General features: G+C 37.8%; 1 protein-coding gene and 1 long non-coding RNA gene across 17 annotated transcripts; both read right to left on the bottom strand.

Moving 5' to 3' along the window:
- Window positions 1–218: 218 nt before the first annotated feature.
- LOC133734435 (adenosine kinase 1-like) lies at window positions 219–5,416 on the bottom strand. Of its 16 annotated transcripts, none has more exons than XR_009858285.1 (15): window positions 4,955–5,416; window positions 4,716–4,842; window positions 4,301–4,399; window positions 3,985–4,106; window positions 3,603–3,663; window positions 3,132–3,207; window positions 2,620–2,696; window positions 2,425–2,522; window positions 2,257–2,331; window positions 1,993–2,088; window positions 1,835–1,902; window positions 1,674–1,716; window positions 1,370–1,395; window positions 1,005–1,062; window positions 219–850 (listed from the first exon to the last, which is right to left on the bottom strand). XR_009858285.1 is itself a non-coding variant. In XM_062162091.1 (11 exons), the coding sequence occupies exons 6-11, from the start codon at window positions 3,137–3,139 to the stop codon at window positions 1,858–1,860; spliced, it is 489 nt and encodes a 162-aa protein (XP_062018075.1). In that variant the 5' UTR covers window positions 3,140–3,207; window positions 3,603–3,663; window positions 3,985–4,106; window positions 4,301–4,399; window positions 4,716–4,842; window positions 4,955–5,412; the 3' UTR covers window positions 1,835–1,857. The 16 variants fall into 16 exon arrangements, 1 of the variants encoding a protein (XP_062018075.1); XR_009858286.1 differs by having other exon boundaries at window positions 1,674–1,902; window positions 4,955–4,986; window positions 5,111–5,416; XR_009858284.1 differs by having other exon boundaries at window positions 1,674–1,902; window positions 4,958–4,986; window positions 5,111–5,416.
- Window positions 5,417–13,818: 8,402 nt separating this feature from the next.
- Window positions 13,819–17,353, bottom strand: LOC133734476 (uncharacterized). Its single transcript, XR_009858327.1, has 3 exons — window positions 17,204–17,353; window positions 16,250–16,816; window positions 13,819–14,486 (listed from the first exon to the last, which is right to left on the bottom strand). It is a non-coding gene; the product is annotated as an uncharacterized LOC133734476 (long non-coding RNA).
- Between the last annotated feature and the right edge of the window lie 367 nt (window positions 17,354–17,720).

Here is a 17,720-nt window from a genome sequence, read left to right as displayed (position 1 = left end):
GCATATTTAAGCCCTGGCCCGACCCTACCCGGCCCTAAATTTTGTTGACTTTGACTAGGCCAGGCCCGGCCCGACCCTAAGCCCTAAAATTTAGGGTAGGGCCGGTGCTAGCCCGGCCCATGATGACCCCTACACATATACAAGGGTGGAACACAAGGAACAAAGATCAAAATTACATCCATATGCACAAAATCCAATTATAAATCCTATAGTCACTACTAGAAAAACACCATTTAAGGACACTGAAACAGTGTCCTTAAATACATACAAGGACTCTTTAAAAAAGAGTCCTCTATCCAGCAGTCATTATAAGTCTCAAACAAGGACATTGAAAACGTGTCCTCTTTTCTATACGAGGACACAGTTTGTGTGTCCTTAAAGCTCTAGATGCAGTGTCCTTAAATCCATAAGAGGACACCTAAATTGCATCCTTATATCTTCTAATAGGTGTCCTCTATTCTATACTAGGACACACAAACGGTGTCCTAAAAGCTCTGAAAATGGAGTCCTTAAAACCATAAGAGGACACAAAAAATACACTCATATGTGTCCTTAAAACTAAAACAGGACACTTAAAAGAGTCATAGAGGACGTTCAAAACGTGTCCTTAAAACTTGTAAAAAACCCAAAAAAAAAATGGCATTAATAATAAAAGGAAGCTTTCTCCAATTGTACACCCCTCAAAATACACCACCAAATGCAATATTAATTGAATCAAAATACACCATATGCAAACAAATTTATAAAGTATAACAAATTGGGACTGTAAAAGGTAGAAATGTAGGTAATGCTTCATCGTACAGTACTGTGCAGACATGCAAAACTGGGACTGATTACCAATATTCACTACCTGATACAATTGCCAAAAGGCCAAGTAATTCAATATTCAAATGAAGTCATTCTTTAAGACAGGTATATTATGCATCATGGTATCAAGTTAATGCTGCATGCCTGATCTGCTACAATACCAAAGAAAAGAAAGACAAAAACTGGAAACAACTTACCTTGAGAAGCCTTTGATACACCATCAATAGCAGCCCACATATCTCCACTGCAACATAACTACAACCAATGAGAAATGTATGTTAATACATGATGGCAACTCTCCATGAAACAATAAGTATTCATACTTTACCATTAAGATGGCAACTCCTGACCTTTTACAACCAATGAGGAATGTGCATTACAACACTAAATTTTGAAATGACTCATTAAAGGAAAATTAAGATTTCAAGTTGCAAAGAAACAAGTAGATGAACACATTAGACAATATTTATGAAATGAAGTAACTAAGAAATAGATGCAAGTCAAACTGAAAACAAATATGAAGTTTCTTATTTATAGTGGAATTGGAGAAAAAGACTAATACCGAAGTCAAAATTGGGTGATGAGAGGCTGCGAAACAAAAGTTAAACAATTAGAATGAAACTATAGCAGCTGGAATATGCAAGCTGGAAACTTAGATCCCACATGGCTTTCACCAACCAACTGAAGGTGTATCTTGGAATATATCTCCATACCAAAATAAAACAATGTTGCAGCTCTCAGCAATATATTTATTTTCTGATAAGCAGTTATATTATAATCCAATTTCAAAGATAGGCACTGTGAAGTTGGGGGGATAAGCAAATAGAATTCACATAAATAAGCAGAACAACACATTGGCTACTTACGTCTTTGTATTCTGAGCTTCCAAAAATATGTCAAAAGCTTCAACTACAAAATATACCAAAGAATGACAGTCAACAAAATGAAGGCAGCATTTATTCTGAATTTACAAAATGAAAACGAGAGCTTATCATGGCCATTAGCAGCAGCTGCCTGGGTAAAGTACATCATCTAACCCAGCTGAATTCACTAAATTTGTTGTTGCATCAGTGAGCATGGCACTGTTGTGTAAGCCTGTAAGGAATCACAAGCCTGTACATCATCTTCAGGCCCATTAACTTGGAAAATCGAAATATATAAGACAGAGGTACCTAGGAAACTTACTTTGTAGTAACTCTCTTGAGCAAGATAGATGCATTTTCTGCCAAAAATAATGTCAAATGAGCAACAATCAACCATTGTTTTAGGCTCGTTGAGCAGCTGTGATAACCAACCAAAAATGAGCGGATGATTGTCAGAACCAGCATTACCTCAAGAATGTTACTTGTCAGAACCATATACCAAATTTACAAAAAGGCATGCGCTACATCAGCATATTCATGTTACTTGATTTATTCCAAAAGAAAAGGAGAGAAACTAAATGCTTACGGCACAGCTAGCTTTCTCCTGGACATCCTTGAAAAATTCACAGATAAATGGGGTAGAAAGGTTCATGCTGAAAACCTGCAGATAAATACAATTGCCAAGGCTGTTTCTTGCAAAGAAATTGAAAGCAGCAAATAAGATGGAATTTTGAAGGTATGACATGTCAAATACCTTGTTATTTGCAGCTACATGTTCAGTAACAAGCTGAATGGATTCTGGATATACAGTTGAGAAAAAACCAGCAACATAGATGTACTTGGCCTTCTCAACTGCTCAAACAAGATTGACAAAGAAATCAGCTCAGAAAAATGCAACACTAGAGAAATGAAACTAGAAACCTAAAACATTGGCTGAATGGGTACCCACCTAATGCCCAGTTTTCTGGTCTTTTCAAATGCTCAACTTTGTAGCAGTTAGCGGTTGCCAAATTGACAATAAGTGACCTACATTTACATACCCACAAACGTTATCAACTCTCCAAGCTTCTAACAGATACAGCTGTAGTTAACCTTAATTTAATTGAAATAGACTATATGTGTTTTCACGTTTAAAGCCTGTTATATGAACTGAGACAGTCATGACCATATAAGAGTACACCATTATTTGGCACACAACACTTTTTTGTTATCTTCCACACCCATGATTAATTCTCTTGCTTATTTGTGCATAACGGATCAACACCAATAACAGTACACAGACGAACAACGCATGCAAAAGGAACATTAATTGAGGTGGTAGTCTTAAATAAATGTAAGAAGTATAAAGCAAAGCAATTAAAATTTCCAGTATAGAAAAGAAGTAATTGCCTCTTCAAGATAAGAAACCCTTTTCTGAAAAATGGTTTTCTGGCCAGAGTTAGGGATTGCAAGCACTTCCACCTGTTCATCTCCGCCAAGATCTTTAAAGTAATCCCTGTACCTTCCAATATCAGCAGTTGCAGACATCAACACCACCCTGAGAATTCAAAAATCAATTAGATCCCCATGTTACTAAAGTCCAAGGAAAGTATCCATACAAACTAGTGCCGTCATGAAAAACTGATCAAAGTTTCAAATGCTTTGTCATTGATCAATATATGCAACAAACAGAGCAAGACGAAACCGAAAAGCAAACAAACAGCTAAACTTGACAAGCCAAAACAAGCCAAGACAAGCTAAATGATTAGACCAAATTTCATATGACACGGTTATGAAGCTGCATATCAAATTAAGATAGTTAATCTAATAATAAGATCAAACATATAAACCAAAAGAAAATACAAGGAGCTGATATAGTGAACAAATTAAAAAGTTTCTCAATCCAAAACTACAAAAAAATGGTTATGAAGCAGTTGGATAAAAGAAACTCACTTTATTAATACCAAGTACGATTCCCCTCTGAAATTGTCCGACTTTAATTTTCACACAAGACCTGCAAACACAACAACAATGTAATGCAATGAATTGAGAGTACAACCACACTAATCTGGTCAAAACAAACAACAAACTTGCATTCTGTGCACTCTATCAGATGTGTTTATGCAATGTTTATGGTGTCATAGTATACTGTACTAACCTCTTATTCAAATATGAGCAATGTTTCAACCCAAGCAAGCAATCATTTTAAGTCTAGTTACTAAGAAGCATTAAACTATAATTATTTTCCTTAGTTCCTTGAACTTTCTTAAGCATATGTCAAGAGTTCAATTTCAATTACGTATCAAACAACCCAAAAGAGAAGATAATATATTACCTATAGATATGGCAGTTGTGCTCATTCTCAAGTTTCACAGATATCTGAGAAGCAATGATAAAATCTACCAAGTCATTGATTGGAGCATCTTCAACTGATAGGCAACAAAATGGGTAATCAGCCTATATTGAAATATTAAACATATTATTAGAGGAAATTAAAGTAGAGAAGATCACCAAAAGAGTTAAAGCCAAGGTGAAGTATCAAGATACAAGTACTAATTATCCTTTTCAAAGAATATCCACCAATTGGGTCTTCTGTGATACATATAGGAAACATTCAAAAAGACAAGATTGCCGAATTTTTCACACAATACCTCTTTTGGTTGAATGATACTAGAAACTTCCAGAGCACTGCTTGCATCTTTGTCGCCAAATAAGCTATCCAGAGAATCGGATGACCCAGAATCTGATTTCTGCATATCCTATTCAGTCAGAAACAGGTATACTAGCATGCCTGGAATACCGTAAAAACAATAGAAGGACACTCGTAGGAAAGAAAAACACTACCCAAATCACAAACTAATGAAACAAACACTCCAAAGTTCGTTCCTTTCTAACCTAAACTGCAACTAAAAGCCACCCAAAATTGACAGTTTCACTTAAAGCGAATAAAACAACTCGAAAGGTTGCATCTTTACACAATGCTAACAACAAAGCAAGCTCCAATCAACTAATTTACGCACAAAGCTTCATACTTCAAATTGAAAAAAAAAATAATAATAATCTTACATAATTATACCCCGTTCTTTGCAAAATTATTATACCCCAACGACATCGAAATCTTCCACGCAAAAGGGGCACAGCAACTCAGCCTTTATCTCATCGTCTCCTTATGTTTCCTCGTGTTCGAACAGATCTGCAATCACCCACAAAAACCCATCAGCACCTATCAAACCCAAACAAAAACCCAAATCCAAAATTCCAATTCGTTAAAAGAAAATAAAAAAGGAAAGGATCGAGATTGGTACCACCTCGCGTTTGAGGACGGGAAGAGATTGCTCTACGAATCAGAGTCCATTCCAATGAATTACAAAAAAATTAGGTTAAATTGAAATCCTAGAATACAGAGATAGATTAAAGACGAGAGATAAAGGCGTGTCTGTGCGAGTGTTAGAGGAAGCGACCAAGAAATTGCCTGAGAGAGAGAACACAACAGAGACTCTCTACCGAAGCTTGGCGGCGCCCAGAATGCGTCAACCCAGAGTGAATGAAACATCTTTCTCTATTTGGGGAGGGTTTCAATTGAAGAGGAAAATCGAAAATTGGGGGAGGAGGGAAGTGAAATTTTGGGAGGGAATTGAAAACGCGAAGTACAGTGCAGTGTGCCGCGTTTTGTTATTTCAATAGGATTTTAGTTTTTTAATTGGAGCCCAATACTAGGACACAACATACCCTAAACCGGGTGTCCTTGAAAGACTCTCCACCCACTAAAAAATTTCAATTTGAAGCTTTGTGTCCTTAAAAACTTTTAAGGACTCCACATAAATTATGTGTCCTTGTTTGATGTCCTTGTATGTGGTTTTTGTAGTAGTGAGTTGATTTTCTATGTCATGAGAATGAAGTTGACCATGTGAAACGTTAATAAGCAAACGATTTCCCATTTTTTACTTTCCTTGAATATTTAATCTAAGTGAAAGAACCTAAATTAAGCCTATTGAACATGCAATCATAGTGTAGAATGCTAGCTACTCAAGAACACATTCAATGCATAAAGAACAAAGAAATGATGTCAACCAAAGTGCACAACCTAGTATGAAAAAGTTCATCTATTTGCAATCCTCCGTAATTGGTTTCGACTTTTGTCCAAAGCCTTTACTAATGATTTAGGTTTACAAAACTATTAAGTGAATTGTTTACCTAAATCTAGCTCCAATTACATGCAAATCTTATAAGTGTCGACCCATGTCACGCCCCGAATTTTGAATAAATAAATTCAAATCCGAAACGTGATAACTAAACAAGCACAAGAAAAACACATGTAAGCAACTAACAACTGAGCTCACAATGTAAATACCGACTCGTTCTTTAGAGTCACATATTACATTACCGAGAGTTTACAAATTAAATTGAATGACAATTCAATAAGTAAACACACCCATGCCACCACAACTCACTCCACAGAGGAAGACTTAAAACTAATAGTACCCTTCGACGTCCACGCTACCGAACGTACACCTCAGCTTCGACGACGATTAATCAATATTCTAACCTGCACAATAAACCCTACACCATGGAATAGTGCACCGGGTTGAAACAACAAACCCGGTAAGCTTTTGCAAGCTCGTGTGAGTAAACTCAATTAAAATGACTCACGTCACGCATGCTTATAATTTCTCAACTCGTGAGATAAATTAAAGCAACAACATTTAACTCCACAAAACACAACCAAACATACAATCACACTCAGTAAAAATTAGTAATCCCTGCATAGAGAATTAGTTCAGGAGATCACCTAAAATCACACAATTCAAATCATAGCAATTCATGCGTATAGTTTAGTTCAGGAAATTACATTAAAACAAACAATTCAAAAGACAGTAATCCCTGCATATAACTTAGTTCAGGAGATTACATTAAAATCAAACTATTCAAATAAAACCGAAATCAACTCCACACTTTAGAAAGAACTCAAGTCCCTCAATGGACAATAAAAGAAAGAATCCACCCGAACTCTCTTTTAAAAACACGTGTACTCATGGGCCTCAAGTAACCCAACGCGTCACTCCCATGCAGTACAATGGCAGACAGACTAGAGCTCTAACTGAATCGTAACCTGTCGCCTCGGCCGAGGTTCAAACCTACGATAATACTTGCCTTGATCACCAATGTGATAAACGATACTCAACCCAAACATTTGAAAGTCCACTTGACTCAAATACTTTCCTCAAGCAAAACACACTTTTACACAATAATCAACACATCACACTATGCCAAAAAGGCCTTCAGACGACACACTTCAGACTACATAAGTTTTGTTTTATGTCGTCTGAGTTTTTCAGACGACATAATTTTTTTTTTCTGTTGTCTGAATATACACTAAAACTATACTGGTTTAATTTGGAAAAATGGTAAGCATTCAGACAACATATTTGTGTAGTTGTAGAAGGTGGTGATTTCCTATCTCAAATTTGGATAAATGGTGAGCATTCAGACAACACATTTGTGTAGTTGTAGAAGGTGGTGATTTCCTATCTCAAATTTGGAGGGATATCCCAAAGTTGAGAAGTGCTTTTCCCTCTCAAATAGCCAAGCCCTAATTGACTAGAAAATGTTTTGACATTCAGACAACATTTAAATGTTGTCCTAGTGTGGAGGTTGTTTTAAAAAATTTTGAGTTATTTTGACTTGTGCTTTTTGACCTCTATCCCTCGCAAATTAAGTGATTTTCTTTCCTTCTCACTCTGCTCTCTCAACCCGACCTAGAACCCGCGACTTGTGCTTTTTGACCTCTATCCCTCGGACTCATCAGCTTTCTCAGCTCTCTAAGATCTCGATTCTCACTCTCTCGATTATTCTTCTTAGCCTCTCCTTCTTCTTCTTGCTGGTCTCTATTTCATCTTTCGTGTTCGGATTATGGAGCTCTCCAGCAACCAGTAGAGCTCTCTTGAAATTCTATTGGGATCTTCTAGGCCATGTCGAGTCACCGAAACCCTCAAGGTAACACCAATAGGCAAGCCGGAGGAAGCAAGGGTTTCGCCAAAACCCAAAAGGTCTTCGTCCCCAAAAATCAAGGCCAAAATTGTCCCAGAAGCCCTAAATCTCCAAATCCCACGCTCTCTGCTTCTCTTCGGCAATCGCTGTCCCAGCCGTCCAATGCCGAAGTTTCAAGTGCTGCTGCTTCTGCGCCGCCGGAGAGTAGTAGTAGGATTCGGATGGGAGAGAGAGGCTAGTGGGTGTTGATCAAGGGAAATTTCGTGAATTACTTGCCCCAAGATGAGGCGGTTGCCGCTAGCCTAGGCGCCGACGAAGGTGGTTTGGATGTCGTGGAGTCTCAGAGAGTCGTGGATCTTCTCAATAGAGAGCTTTCTCGATTGCTCAAGCTAAACCCTAAGGAATTTTGGAAACAAGGTATTGGTGGATTTGTCTTATCATAATTTGATGAAAGAACTATTAGCATTTCTGTTTTCTAAGTTTTGATTTTTGTTTATTGATCTCTGACCGCTGTTGTTCTTGGTTCACATTACTGTCAGTGGCTAGTGATACTTCCTTACGTGAATTTCTGGAGAGCTTCCTACAGTTTCGTAATAGGTGATGTGATTTCCCTCATCCCGGAGCCAAGGACATGGTGGCAGGGGTCATTGTAGGGGAACTAATCTTATTCCAATGAGTTGTTGATGGGTAGAATTTGACTGAGATTTTGTTCTTTCCTTGGGTTGTATATATGGTTCTAAGAATGATGTGGACAGATTTGATTTGTTTTCTCATGCTGCTGTAGAATATGTACTCCAAAGTGGATCACATTCTGTGAGTCAGTCATGAACAAACTGAAATGTCTTGGGACTGTATTAGTTTCTTAAAAATATTTGAAGTTTGAATTAATGTACATATATAATTAAACATGCTTTTGATTACTGTCTTCATATGCAAGTTCATTGTTTTACAGTATGAGAAGGAAGATTTTTTTGGTTAAAGTATGAGAATGTGAGAATTTTTCAGTAGTTGTCTATTTACTTATTATTTGTTGTGTTCACCTTGCAGCTGCAAACACAGACTCCAAATAATCACCAGATGCACTTTCTTCTTATCCCAAGTAATATTTGTTCTTTCAGGCGACTAAAATGTACAGGGGACTACTAAAATGTGTCGTCACAAACTGCAAGCTACAACAAAAGCACACCAAAACGTGTGGTTGCAGCTGCACAGACACAACACAAAAACTAATAAGAAGTCTATTGTCTTTTTGACAATGGGACAACAGAAAATTGTAGTCTGAAAGGCAAAACAACAACATAAGTTAGATGAAAGTATTGGCTAAAGTGTTTAACAACAACAAATAAGTGTGATTGGACATGATTACAGACAATATAAAACACGTACTATTAGTGGTCTTTTTTATATTCAGACCACAAATATTTGTCGACTAAATAATCTCAAACGACACTAAATTGTCGTCGTAATGAGACTGACATAACAGAAAGAATATGATATCTATTGCCTAAACCATTTCCCAACATCACATATGTATAATTTCAAAATCTTTCACACAACACTTAAATGTCATACAAACCTACCCTAGAACGATACTTAATTGTCCTCTGATGCTCTTTACGACCACATATAATTGTCGTTTAATGTAAATTAGCACAACCTTTAAGTGTTGTTGTATGAGAGAAGACACTACATACGAGTCTTCATATTTCTTATTTAAGGGCATTCAGACCACACAAATAAGTCTTGCAAATATGCTTCAGACAATAGTCTTTAAAAAATACTGTGGTTGTTCTGTTTATCAGACAATACAAAACTGTTGTTTGAATGCTTTTAAAGATACAGATCACAATGTTCCCAAAATGCAAAACTCATCAGACAACACAAGACTTTTATTTTTTTATGTCATCTGAAAAATCAGACGACAGAACACTTCTGTCATCTGATGCCCCCAAGAGACGACACCGTACTAGACGACATATTTTTGTTCGTTCAGACGACAGAACAGTTCTGTCGTTTGAAAGCCTTTTTGGCATAGTGTCATGATAATTGTATGCTCGTAAGAGAAATGCTCGAAATAACAATTCAATCATTACTTCACAAATGTCACACCATCCAATATATATATTCCACGTAAATATATATATACATAGTCATTCACGTAGGAATTACCACTAATACCAACTATAGTTCATACGTATTAAAACCAAGAAATTCATTTTATACTTAAATTCATTTTTTTTACCTGTGAGCCGTAGCCCTATGAACCGTAGTCGATCAAGTTCATATTATTTCAAACAAATCTTTATTTTTTAAAACGATTTACAATTATCAATCAATTTCAACAATTAAATAACTTGGTTCGTAAATGAACCACGTGAGATTTACTCACCTAAAAATCCCGCTGCGTCTTCATACGCCATACGAGATACATAAGCATAACAATCCATCTAAACAACTTCATCAAGCACCTAATAAGATACGACCTCGATTTTGTACCCGAACACTAAAAACAATTAATTCCCGAACTCCCAAATCAATCCAACAATCCGAAAGTAACGCCAATTGAGGCGAAACTTCATCCGAGACCACCTAAAGTCTCCGGAACACTTCTACAGTCAATATAACAAAACTACAAGTAGATCGGACGGCTGGATCCTCACGGATTGAACATCGATCGAACCAAAAACCCTACAACTTTGAAAATTCATAACTTGCTCATACGATTTCCAAAAATTACAAACTATATATCGAAATGCTCATATCGACGAGTAGATCACAATGAGGGACAAAAATTGTCCCTAAGGTGGCCGGAAGCCGCTAGAAAACACCACCCCAGTGACGGCACCGCCGCCGGCCCAAAGTCAAAATTTGACAAAACTTCCAATACCAAAGTTCTTCATCTCAACTCCAATTACAACTTTCATAACTACACCAAAGTCAGATTATAAACCAATCGATCGAATTTTACCTTAGAACAAATCGGGCCGATTGAAACCATAGAATTTCAAATCCAAAATTCAATCTCCACAAGTTGAATCGATGCAAGCCAACTTGTGAAAAGCATCTACGTCCTCTGAGCTCCAAAAGCCCCCAAGAATCACCGGCAAAGGTGGCCGGAATCTCCAATTTCGACGAAGGCGATTTCGTCCCGGACGCGTCTTCTTCTCGGCCTTGCAGCGTCTACCACAGCTCGAATCATGAAGAATCACTTCCACAGACGTGTAGAGGAGGTTGAGGCGAAGAAAGCCCACTTGGAATCGCGTCCGATGGTGGCCGGAGGAGGAAGAACGAAGCCGGCGAAATGGAGAGCTGCGCGCGGGCTCGGGAGAGAAGAGAGAAAATATTTCCCAAAATGGAAACTCTGATTTTTTCTGATATTTTTCCGGAAAAATCCCATATATACCAAAATTGAAACTTTTTCCAATGGCCATAACTTCCTCATACGAACTCCGATTTTCGCGTTCCGCATGTCCACGAACTCATATCGATGCAGTCTACGACTTTCGTGAAGGAAGTTTTTGGAGAAACCCAACGTATAAAAACTCAACCTTTGTGCCCCCCCCCCCCCCTAAAATGACGCTTCCTGAATAATTATTCGCCCGAAACACTTCCGCTCCATCCACGAGCCACGAAATCGTCCCAACAATCAACTTAATAAATTCTGGAAAATCATCAGAAATTAATAATGAATTTCCGGGGTATTACAACCCAAATAATATAAATATGTAAAAGTTTTCTGTAAAGCAAAACCAATCAAGCAATCTCACATAAGCAACATAGATATCACAACTATAGAAATCGCAACTTTTATTCAAACATAGAGATGAGCTTTAAACTTTGTTCTTAATGTTATATGTTAACTAATTACATAGTTCACGAAATCAAACCAAGCAAACTTAAAGAAGTTCATAAGGAAAAAGGTAAAATTACACCGTGAAGGGGATGAGATGAACACTTGAGACGTTGAACTTTGAAGATCTTGAAAGCAAGTCTCCTCAAGGTTGCGGCACAAGGTGGATGATGGCTAGGCAAGATGATGCTCATGGCTCCTTCTCCTCCTCCTCCTCCTTGGCTTGAAGACGAAAAACTAAGAACTAGAGAATGGAAAGAATTTTTCTGAAGTTGAAAAGAATGAAAGAATTGGTGAATGAAAACGTCCCCAGGATGCATCTATATATAGGGGTTGTCCAAGCCTTTTGGATCCTTCTTTTAATTTCTAGAAATTATCTGATTCATCCACATAACTCCAACCAATCAGATAAATCCACGTCAGCATTCTTGTGTCATCCAACCAATGAGAAGCCTTCAAAATTGCACATTGATTCTAGGAAGATAATATTTGTTGAATTAAAATGAATATTTTCTGATTTTATCTCCTAAAATTCGTCCAAATAGAGGTATGAGCAACAAGCAACGTATCTGGACTTGTTTCCATCTTTTCTGCATGTTGTAATCCCTTAAAACTCTCCAAGGATTATGTCAAACCCTTCTGGAAGCCTCTAGGATGTCATATGTGCAATATTATCTAAAATATGAAGCATAAATTCGGCCATAAGCTTCCCGATGTGATTTGGGCCTTAAAATAGAAATTCCAGTCAAAAGTCCGATTCACGCGCAGTTTGACCTTCCTGTACTAAATCGGCCATAACTTCTTCTAGAAAAAAGATATTGATAAGCCGTAAAAAGCTCTGGAAACTAGACATTTGCTTTCCAACAATATAAAGATCATTATCTAGGTCATCCTGAGCTGTTCTCAATGCTCTGTTGAAGTTGACTGACTTGCATAGGCAGGTTTCCTGATTTGGCCTTTCATGCATCTTTTCTCCTAGTGCTCCCAAGTTTTGTAGCCCCATCAGGACTTCTCATGTCTTCAAGATTCCTAGTCAAACAAGGACTCTTCACATGAAATATTCTTGAACTTCCGGAATATTCTTTTGCTTTCCTAGTTCAACTGGGACTCCTTGTGTCATTAGGATTCATTTTCCTGGCAGGAGTAGGTTTCCAAGTCCAACTAGGACTCTGCATTTTTCGCCATTTTTCTTCATTTCTCCGAACATGTTTCCTAGTTGACCCAGGATTCCTACTTTGACTGGATTTCCTAATCGGATAAGGATTTCCTGGTTGGACCAGGAAAACTTCATTTCTTCATTTCAGCTCATTTTTGCTCATTTCTGCATCCTTGTGCCTTGCCTTTATCGTTTCCAACGTCTCTTTTGCCTCTCATATTCCTTTAAGCTCATTTTCTCTTCATTTGCTCCAGTGCACCTAAAAATAGAAACTATATTAAAACTGATTTATTTAAGGAAATAACTAAGTAAAATGTGAGGAAATAACTATTAAAACATAGCATTAAAATGCTCTTATCACATATCCTGACGGGTGTATCCATTATACTCTGACCCTGGTTAATTAGACTGGGGAGTCTTAACACGCTAAAAGTAAGCGTGCAATTTAACCCTTAAAAATGTAGTTGTCAGTATAGAATAAGTAGGGATCGTTCAAGCCAGGGATTGAGGGTACACCTGTAATTGCATAAACAAATAAAGAATTAATACAATATGAAGTATTATTTACAAATTATATACAAAAGAATAGAAATATATACAAGTAAACACAAATAAGGGGGTTTTAGAATTACAAAATCAAAAATTAAAATAAATAAAATAAAGAAAATGGAAAAACACATATACAAGGGTGGAACTCAAGGAACAAAGATCAAAACCACATCCATATGAATGAAATCCAATTACAATTCCTATAGTTGATTTTCTATGTCATGAGAAAGAAGTTGACCATGTGAAACGTTAATAAGCAAACGATTTCTCATATTTTACTTTCCTTGACTATTTAATCTAAGTGAAAGCACCTAAATTAAACCTATTGAACATGCAATTATAGTCTAGAAAGCTAGCTAATCAAGAACACATTCAACGCATTAAGAACAAGAAAGGATGTCAACCAAAGTGCACAACCTAGTATGAAAAAGTTCATCTATTTGCAATCCTCCATAATTGATTTCGACTTTTGTCCAAAATCTTTACTACTTATGAAATAGGTTCACAAAACTATTAGGTGAATTGTTAACCTAAATCTAGCTCCAATTACATGCACATATCCTAAGTTGGCCACCAAAGAACACATACATATAAAAGTTTTCTGTAATCCAAAATCAATTAAGCAATCTCACATAAGCAACATAGAAATCAACACATAGAAATCACAACTTTATTTCAAAACATAGAGACGGGCTTTAAACTTTGCCCTTAACGTCATGTTAACTAGAATTCATAACTCTACGAATCAAACAAAGGAAAACAAAAGAAAGTATGAAATACACCGTGAAAGATGAATGACAAAGCCTTGAGACGAAGAACTCGAAGATCCTTGAAAGCAAGCAATCTTCTAGGGACGACACAAGGGTGGATGGTGGGTAGGATCTTGATGTATTGCATGACTTCTCCTCCTCCTTGGTTGAGACGCAGAGCTTCTAAAGACTAGAGAATGGAGAGAATTTTTCTGATGTTGAAAAGAATGAAAGAATTATGGGAGAAGTTGTGTCAAGAATGGCTGCTATTTATAGAGGAATCCTCCTCTCTTGTGATGCAATCATGGCCAATCATCTAGAGGTGATTTCTCCAAATTTCCTTGATTTTCTCATGACAGAGTCTTGAATTTTATGATCTCTTTTCCCTTGAATGGTGACCGGATACATCCCTTATTCCTCTCTAGTATTTTCTGATTTTATTCCTTCCTCTTAACTTCCCTAGAATTTTGCACGGCAAACTCCACCTTTCCCTCCTTTGAATTGCACTAATTTCTTCTTCCAAGAGTTGTGCACACAACGAACTCCTGTAATCAAGAAAAATATGAAATTAATTAGAGTTATAATCAATAGGAAATAAGATAATTAGGATAAATATTGAATATAAACACTCCCCTTTTATCTCCATGAAATAAGAAGAATTTATGTGAATGAAAACTCCTTGAATTCCTCCTTATTTATGTAAGTCTTCTTATCTTTCAAGTTTCCTTTATTTCATCACTCAAGAGTTTTCAATGGGATGGACTTCTAAATTCTCTCTTTAAAACAAGAAAATCAGAAATAGGAAAGTTCAAAGGAAGAAAGTTCCCTAAAACAAAATAGAAAATATTTCCTAAAATGAAATAGGAAAGTTTCTAAAATGACTTATCCTTCATTTACGCTCATTTCTGCTCTTTTTACCTCTTTTCTCTGATGTACCTAGAAAGTATAAACTAAATTAAAAATGATTAAGTAAATGAAATAACTAAGCAAAATATGAGGAGTTAACTATTAAAACGTCGCATTAAAATGCTCATATCAAGTCTCGATCAATTTCTCATCAGAAATCCTCTCTAGCTCTCTCTGTCTCTATCAATCTCACAACCGATATAGTCTCATCAATTTCAGACCTGGGTTTCTTCTAAAAAAAAAAATGGGTCGTGGGTTGCTTAAGCCCAATACAGAACGCAGCGGATGGGCCAACAGAGGAGGCGTCTTCCACCATCGGACCATTTTCCCTTATGCTTTAATTGATAACTTCTTAACAATTATGCTTTCTTGATCTTTGATCTGGAAAGAGGAAGAAAGAAGAATAGAAAGAGAGAGATTTTGTTTAGAGAAAAAAAAAATTAATTAAGATATGAAAGGACAAAAGTGCCCTTCAAAAATTGTCAGCTGGCTGACAACATAACGGAGGTAACAACAATATGTACCAATCCTTGGTCGGGCCAAGAACTTCAGGTATCGTATTGATAATTTTCAAAACTGAGGTACCAAAAGTTATAAAGAGGCAAACCTCGACTTTACTGTTTCTACTTGGAATACATGTCATGCTGTTTCCAAATTCAGTGGCAGTGGTTCCCAGGCACGGAACCAGGAATTAAATTTGAGGTGGGATAAATTTACCTTATGCTGGCAAGAAAAATTATTCTCAAAAATTTGACAGAGTCTACTTTTTTTTTTTTTGTGTGAAAGAAGGGCTGGTGCGGCTGTCCTCAAGCCTTGATTAATAAAACTGCAGAATACAAGAGAGGGGACATGAAGCCTAAACCCCTGATTACAATAAGCATCGAGAGAACATCCCGAAATAATATCAGGAGTCTCTACAAAATACATGTATTCTAAGAAGCACCAATTAGCAAAGAGTGAACAACTGGCTACTCTATTTGCTTTGACAGAGCGGTGACATACAGAAAAGATAACTCGACTACAACGAAGCATAATTACAAAAAACACAGCTTTCCCACTATGTTGCCGCCGGAAAACAAATCTGACGACACTCAGTTTCATCCTGCCACTAGGAGGCTGCGACCATTAATTTAACTATGGATCGTCGCCTCGCTAGGCCAGACAAGGCATTGAGAGTGCACTCACAAGCATTTAGCCCGACTCGCCCTACAAAATACATGCAGGGACTTATTTCACGCCATAGGCGAGACAACACTAACCAACTAAAACAAGTAAAAATAAAACAGAAATTAAAAAAACCAGCCAACAGTGACAAACTTGGACCTAGAGTAAAACCCCAGGCCCAAGCCACACCAGGCCCAGAACAGGCCCACCATCGGACTAAGGCCCAGAGAGCCCATACCTTGATCCCAGCCCAATCCGACTTGGGCACAGTCAGCTCATCCACCACCGTCGCGTCTCCCAGACCGGCGCGCCGCCTCCTCTTTCAGACCCTGCCTGCAGTCGACCCACCATCTCCGGCAAAGATCCGGCAGATCGTCCCTTCCATGACCACAACCCCAAACCACGAGATTCTAATACGAGGAACTACCATCTCCGGTAGAAACCCAGCACCACGCCTCTCACTGACTCCAACTACCACACGATCGGATCGGATCCACCCACTGACCCACGCTCCAGATCGGATGCGAACGCCGGCCACGCAACCGGTCACCTCCTTCAACCACGAACCCTCCTTCTGTGCCTCCGTCATTTTCAACTGGAACCCAGGCAAGAGCAAACCTCTCAACCCCAGACTCTGATCGCCAGACCAACCACCTACACCAACATCTCGTCCGGCCGTACTCGACGCACGCTGGCGAGGCTAGAGGCCTGCGCCCACGCCGCGGCACAGCCGGACGAGAACCAACAAGAACAGAGACAAAGTTTTCTAGGGTTTAGGCGTGTGGAGCGCGTTCTCCTTAGGATACTATTATAAAACAATAAGTTTTAATTAGAAGCGACAGAGTCTACTTTGTTTTGATGGAATATCTCAATTGCATAACACTTGTCAAAATATTATCCACAAGATGCATTTTGTCACCCAAATCTAACAATAGAAAATTGAAACAATTCAAAGTTAAATATTCAATGTCAATACAAATTCAACTACTTAAGTTGTGCTCTTCGGTTACCTGAAGCATAAAACTCATCTATAATCGAATTTGAATAAATAGTATCAACGATTTCTCTCTCAATATGCACTGTCTAGAAATACCCAAATTCTAGAAATCTAGAAATACCCAAATTCTAACCTAAATTACATTCTAATTTCGTCAAAAAATTTCATTATAGAAGAGAAGTTAAAGTGTAATACCTGAATAAGGTTGAGAGATGAGAGCAGATTATTGAGGAGAGGAGATAGAGTGACTTGGTAGAGAGAGGTGAGAGTATGAACTTGAGAAACGCAGAACTGGGCAGTGGGCAGAGGTGAGGACGAGAGTACAGAAAAAGGGAGAAAAGGAGAGTCTTGTCTGTTAGTTTTGCTACATACATTAATTATATATGTTGATTTTTTTTTTTAAGGGGTGCTATGACTTAGTATACATATATTAATTTTTTTTCCCATGTGCAGCACACCTCAGCCCACCCTTGTGTCCGTGCCTGGTGGTTCCCCCCTTGATCTCGAATGAGTCGTGAGTAGTGACATGACAGTCTGATGAGGACATTTACTGGTTTCACCTTTCACGATAAAGCCAGCTAGTCTCTTGTTCTCGCCTGCTGCCATAGACACTAAAGTAAAGGCAAATCTCAAATCACACCCGTCTGTAATATCTTGTGGACAAACAAATGGACAAGACCACTCACTCCCACACATCATTCCAAAGCACCAA

Source organism: Rosa rugosa, chromosome 2 (assembly GCF_958449725.1).
Source record: "Rosa rugosa chromosome 2, drRosRugo1.1, whole genome shotgun sequence".
NCBI classification, from domain to species: Eukaryota; Viridiplantae; Streptophyta; class Magnoliopsida; order Rosales; family Rosaceae; genus Rosa; species Rosa rugosa.
The sequence above is the reverse complement of the archived record's forward strand: the minus strand, read 5'-3'. Positions and strand labels throughout refer to the sequence as shown.

What these genes read in the sequence shown, in the direction of transcription:
- LOC133734435 (XM_062162091.1), bottom strand. Translation starts at nt 3,139, where the DNA reads ATGAACAGGTGGAAGTGCTTGCAATCCCTAACTCTGGCCAGAAAACCA. An exon ending in ACCAGAAAACTGGGCATTAG is followed by an intron (nt 2,523 to 2,619) that starts GTGGGTACCCAT and finishes TTGTTTGAGCAG; the next exon opens with TTGAGAAGGCCAAGTACATC. An exon ending in ATGTAGCTGCAAATAACAAG is followed by an intron (nt 2,332 to 2,424) that starts GTATTTGACATG and finishes ATTTATCTGCAG; the next exon opens with GTTTTCAGCATGAACCTTTC.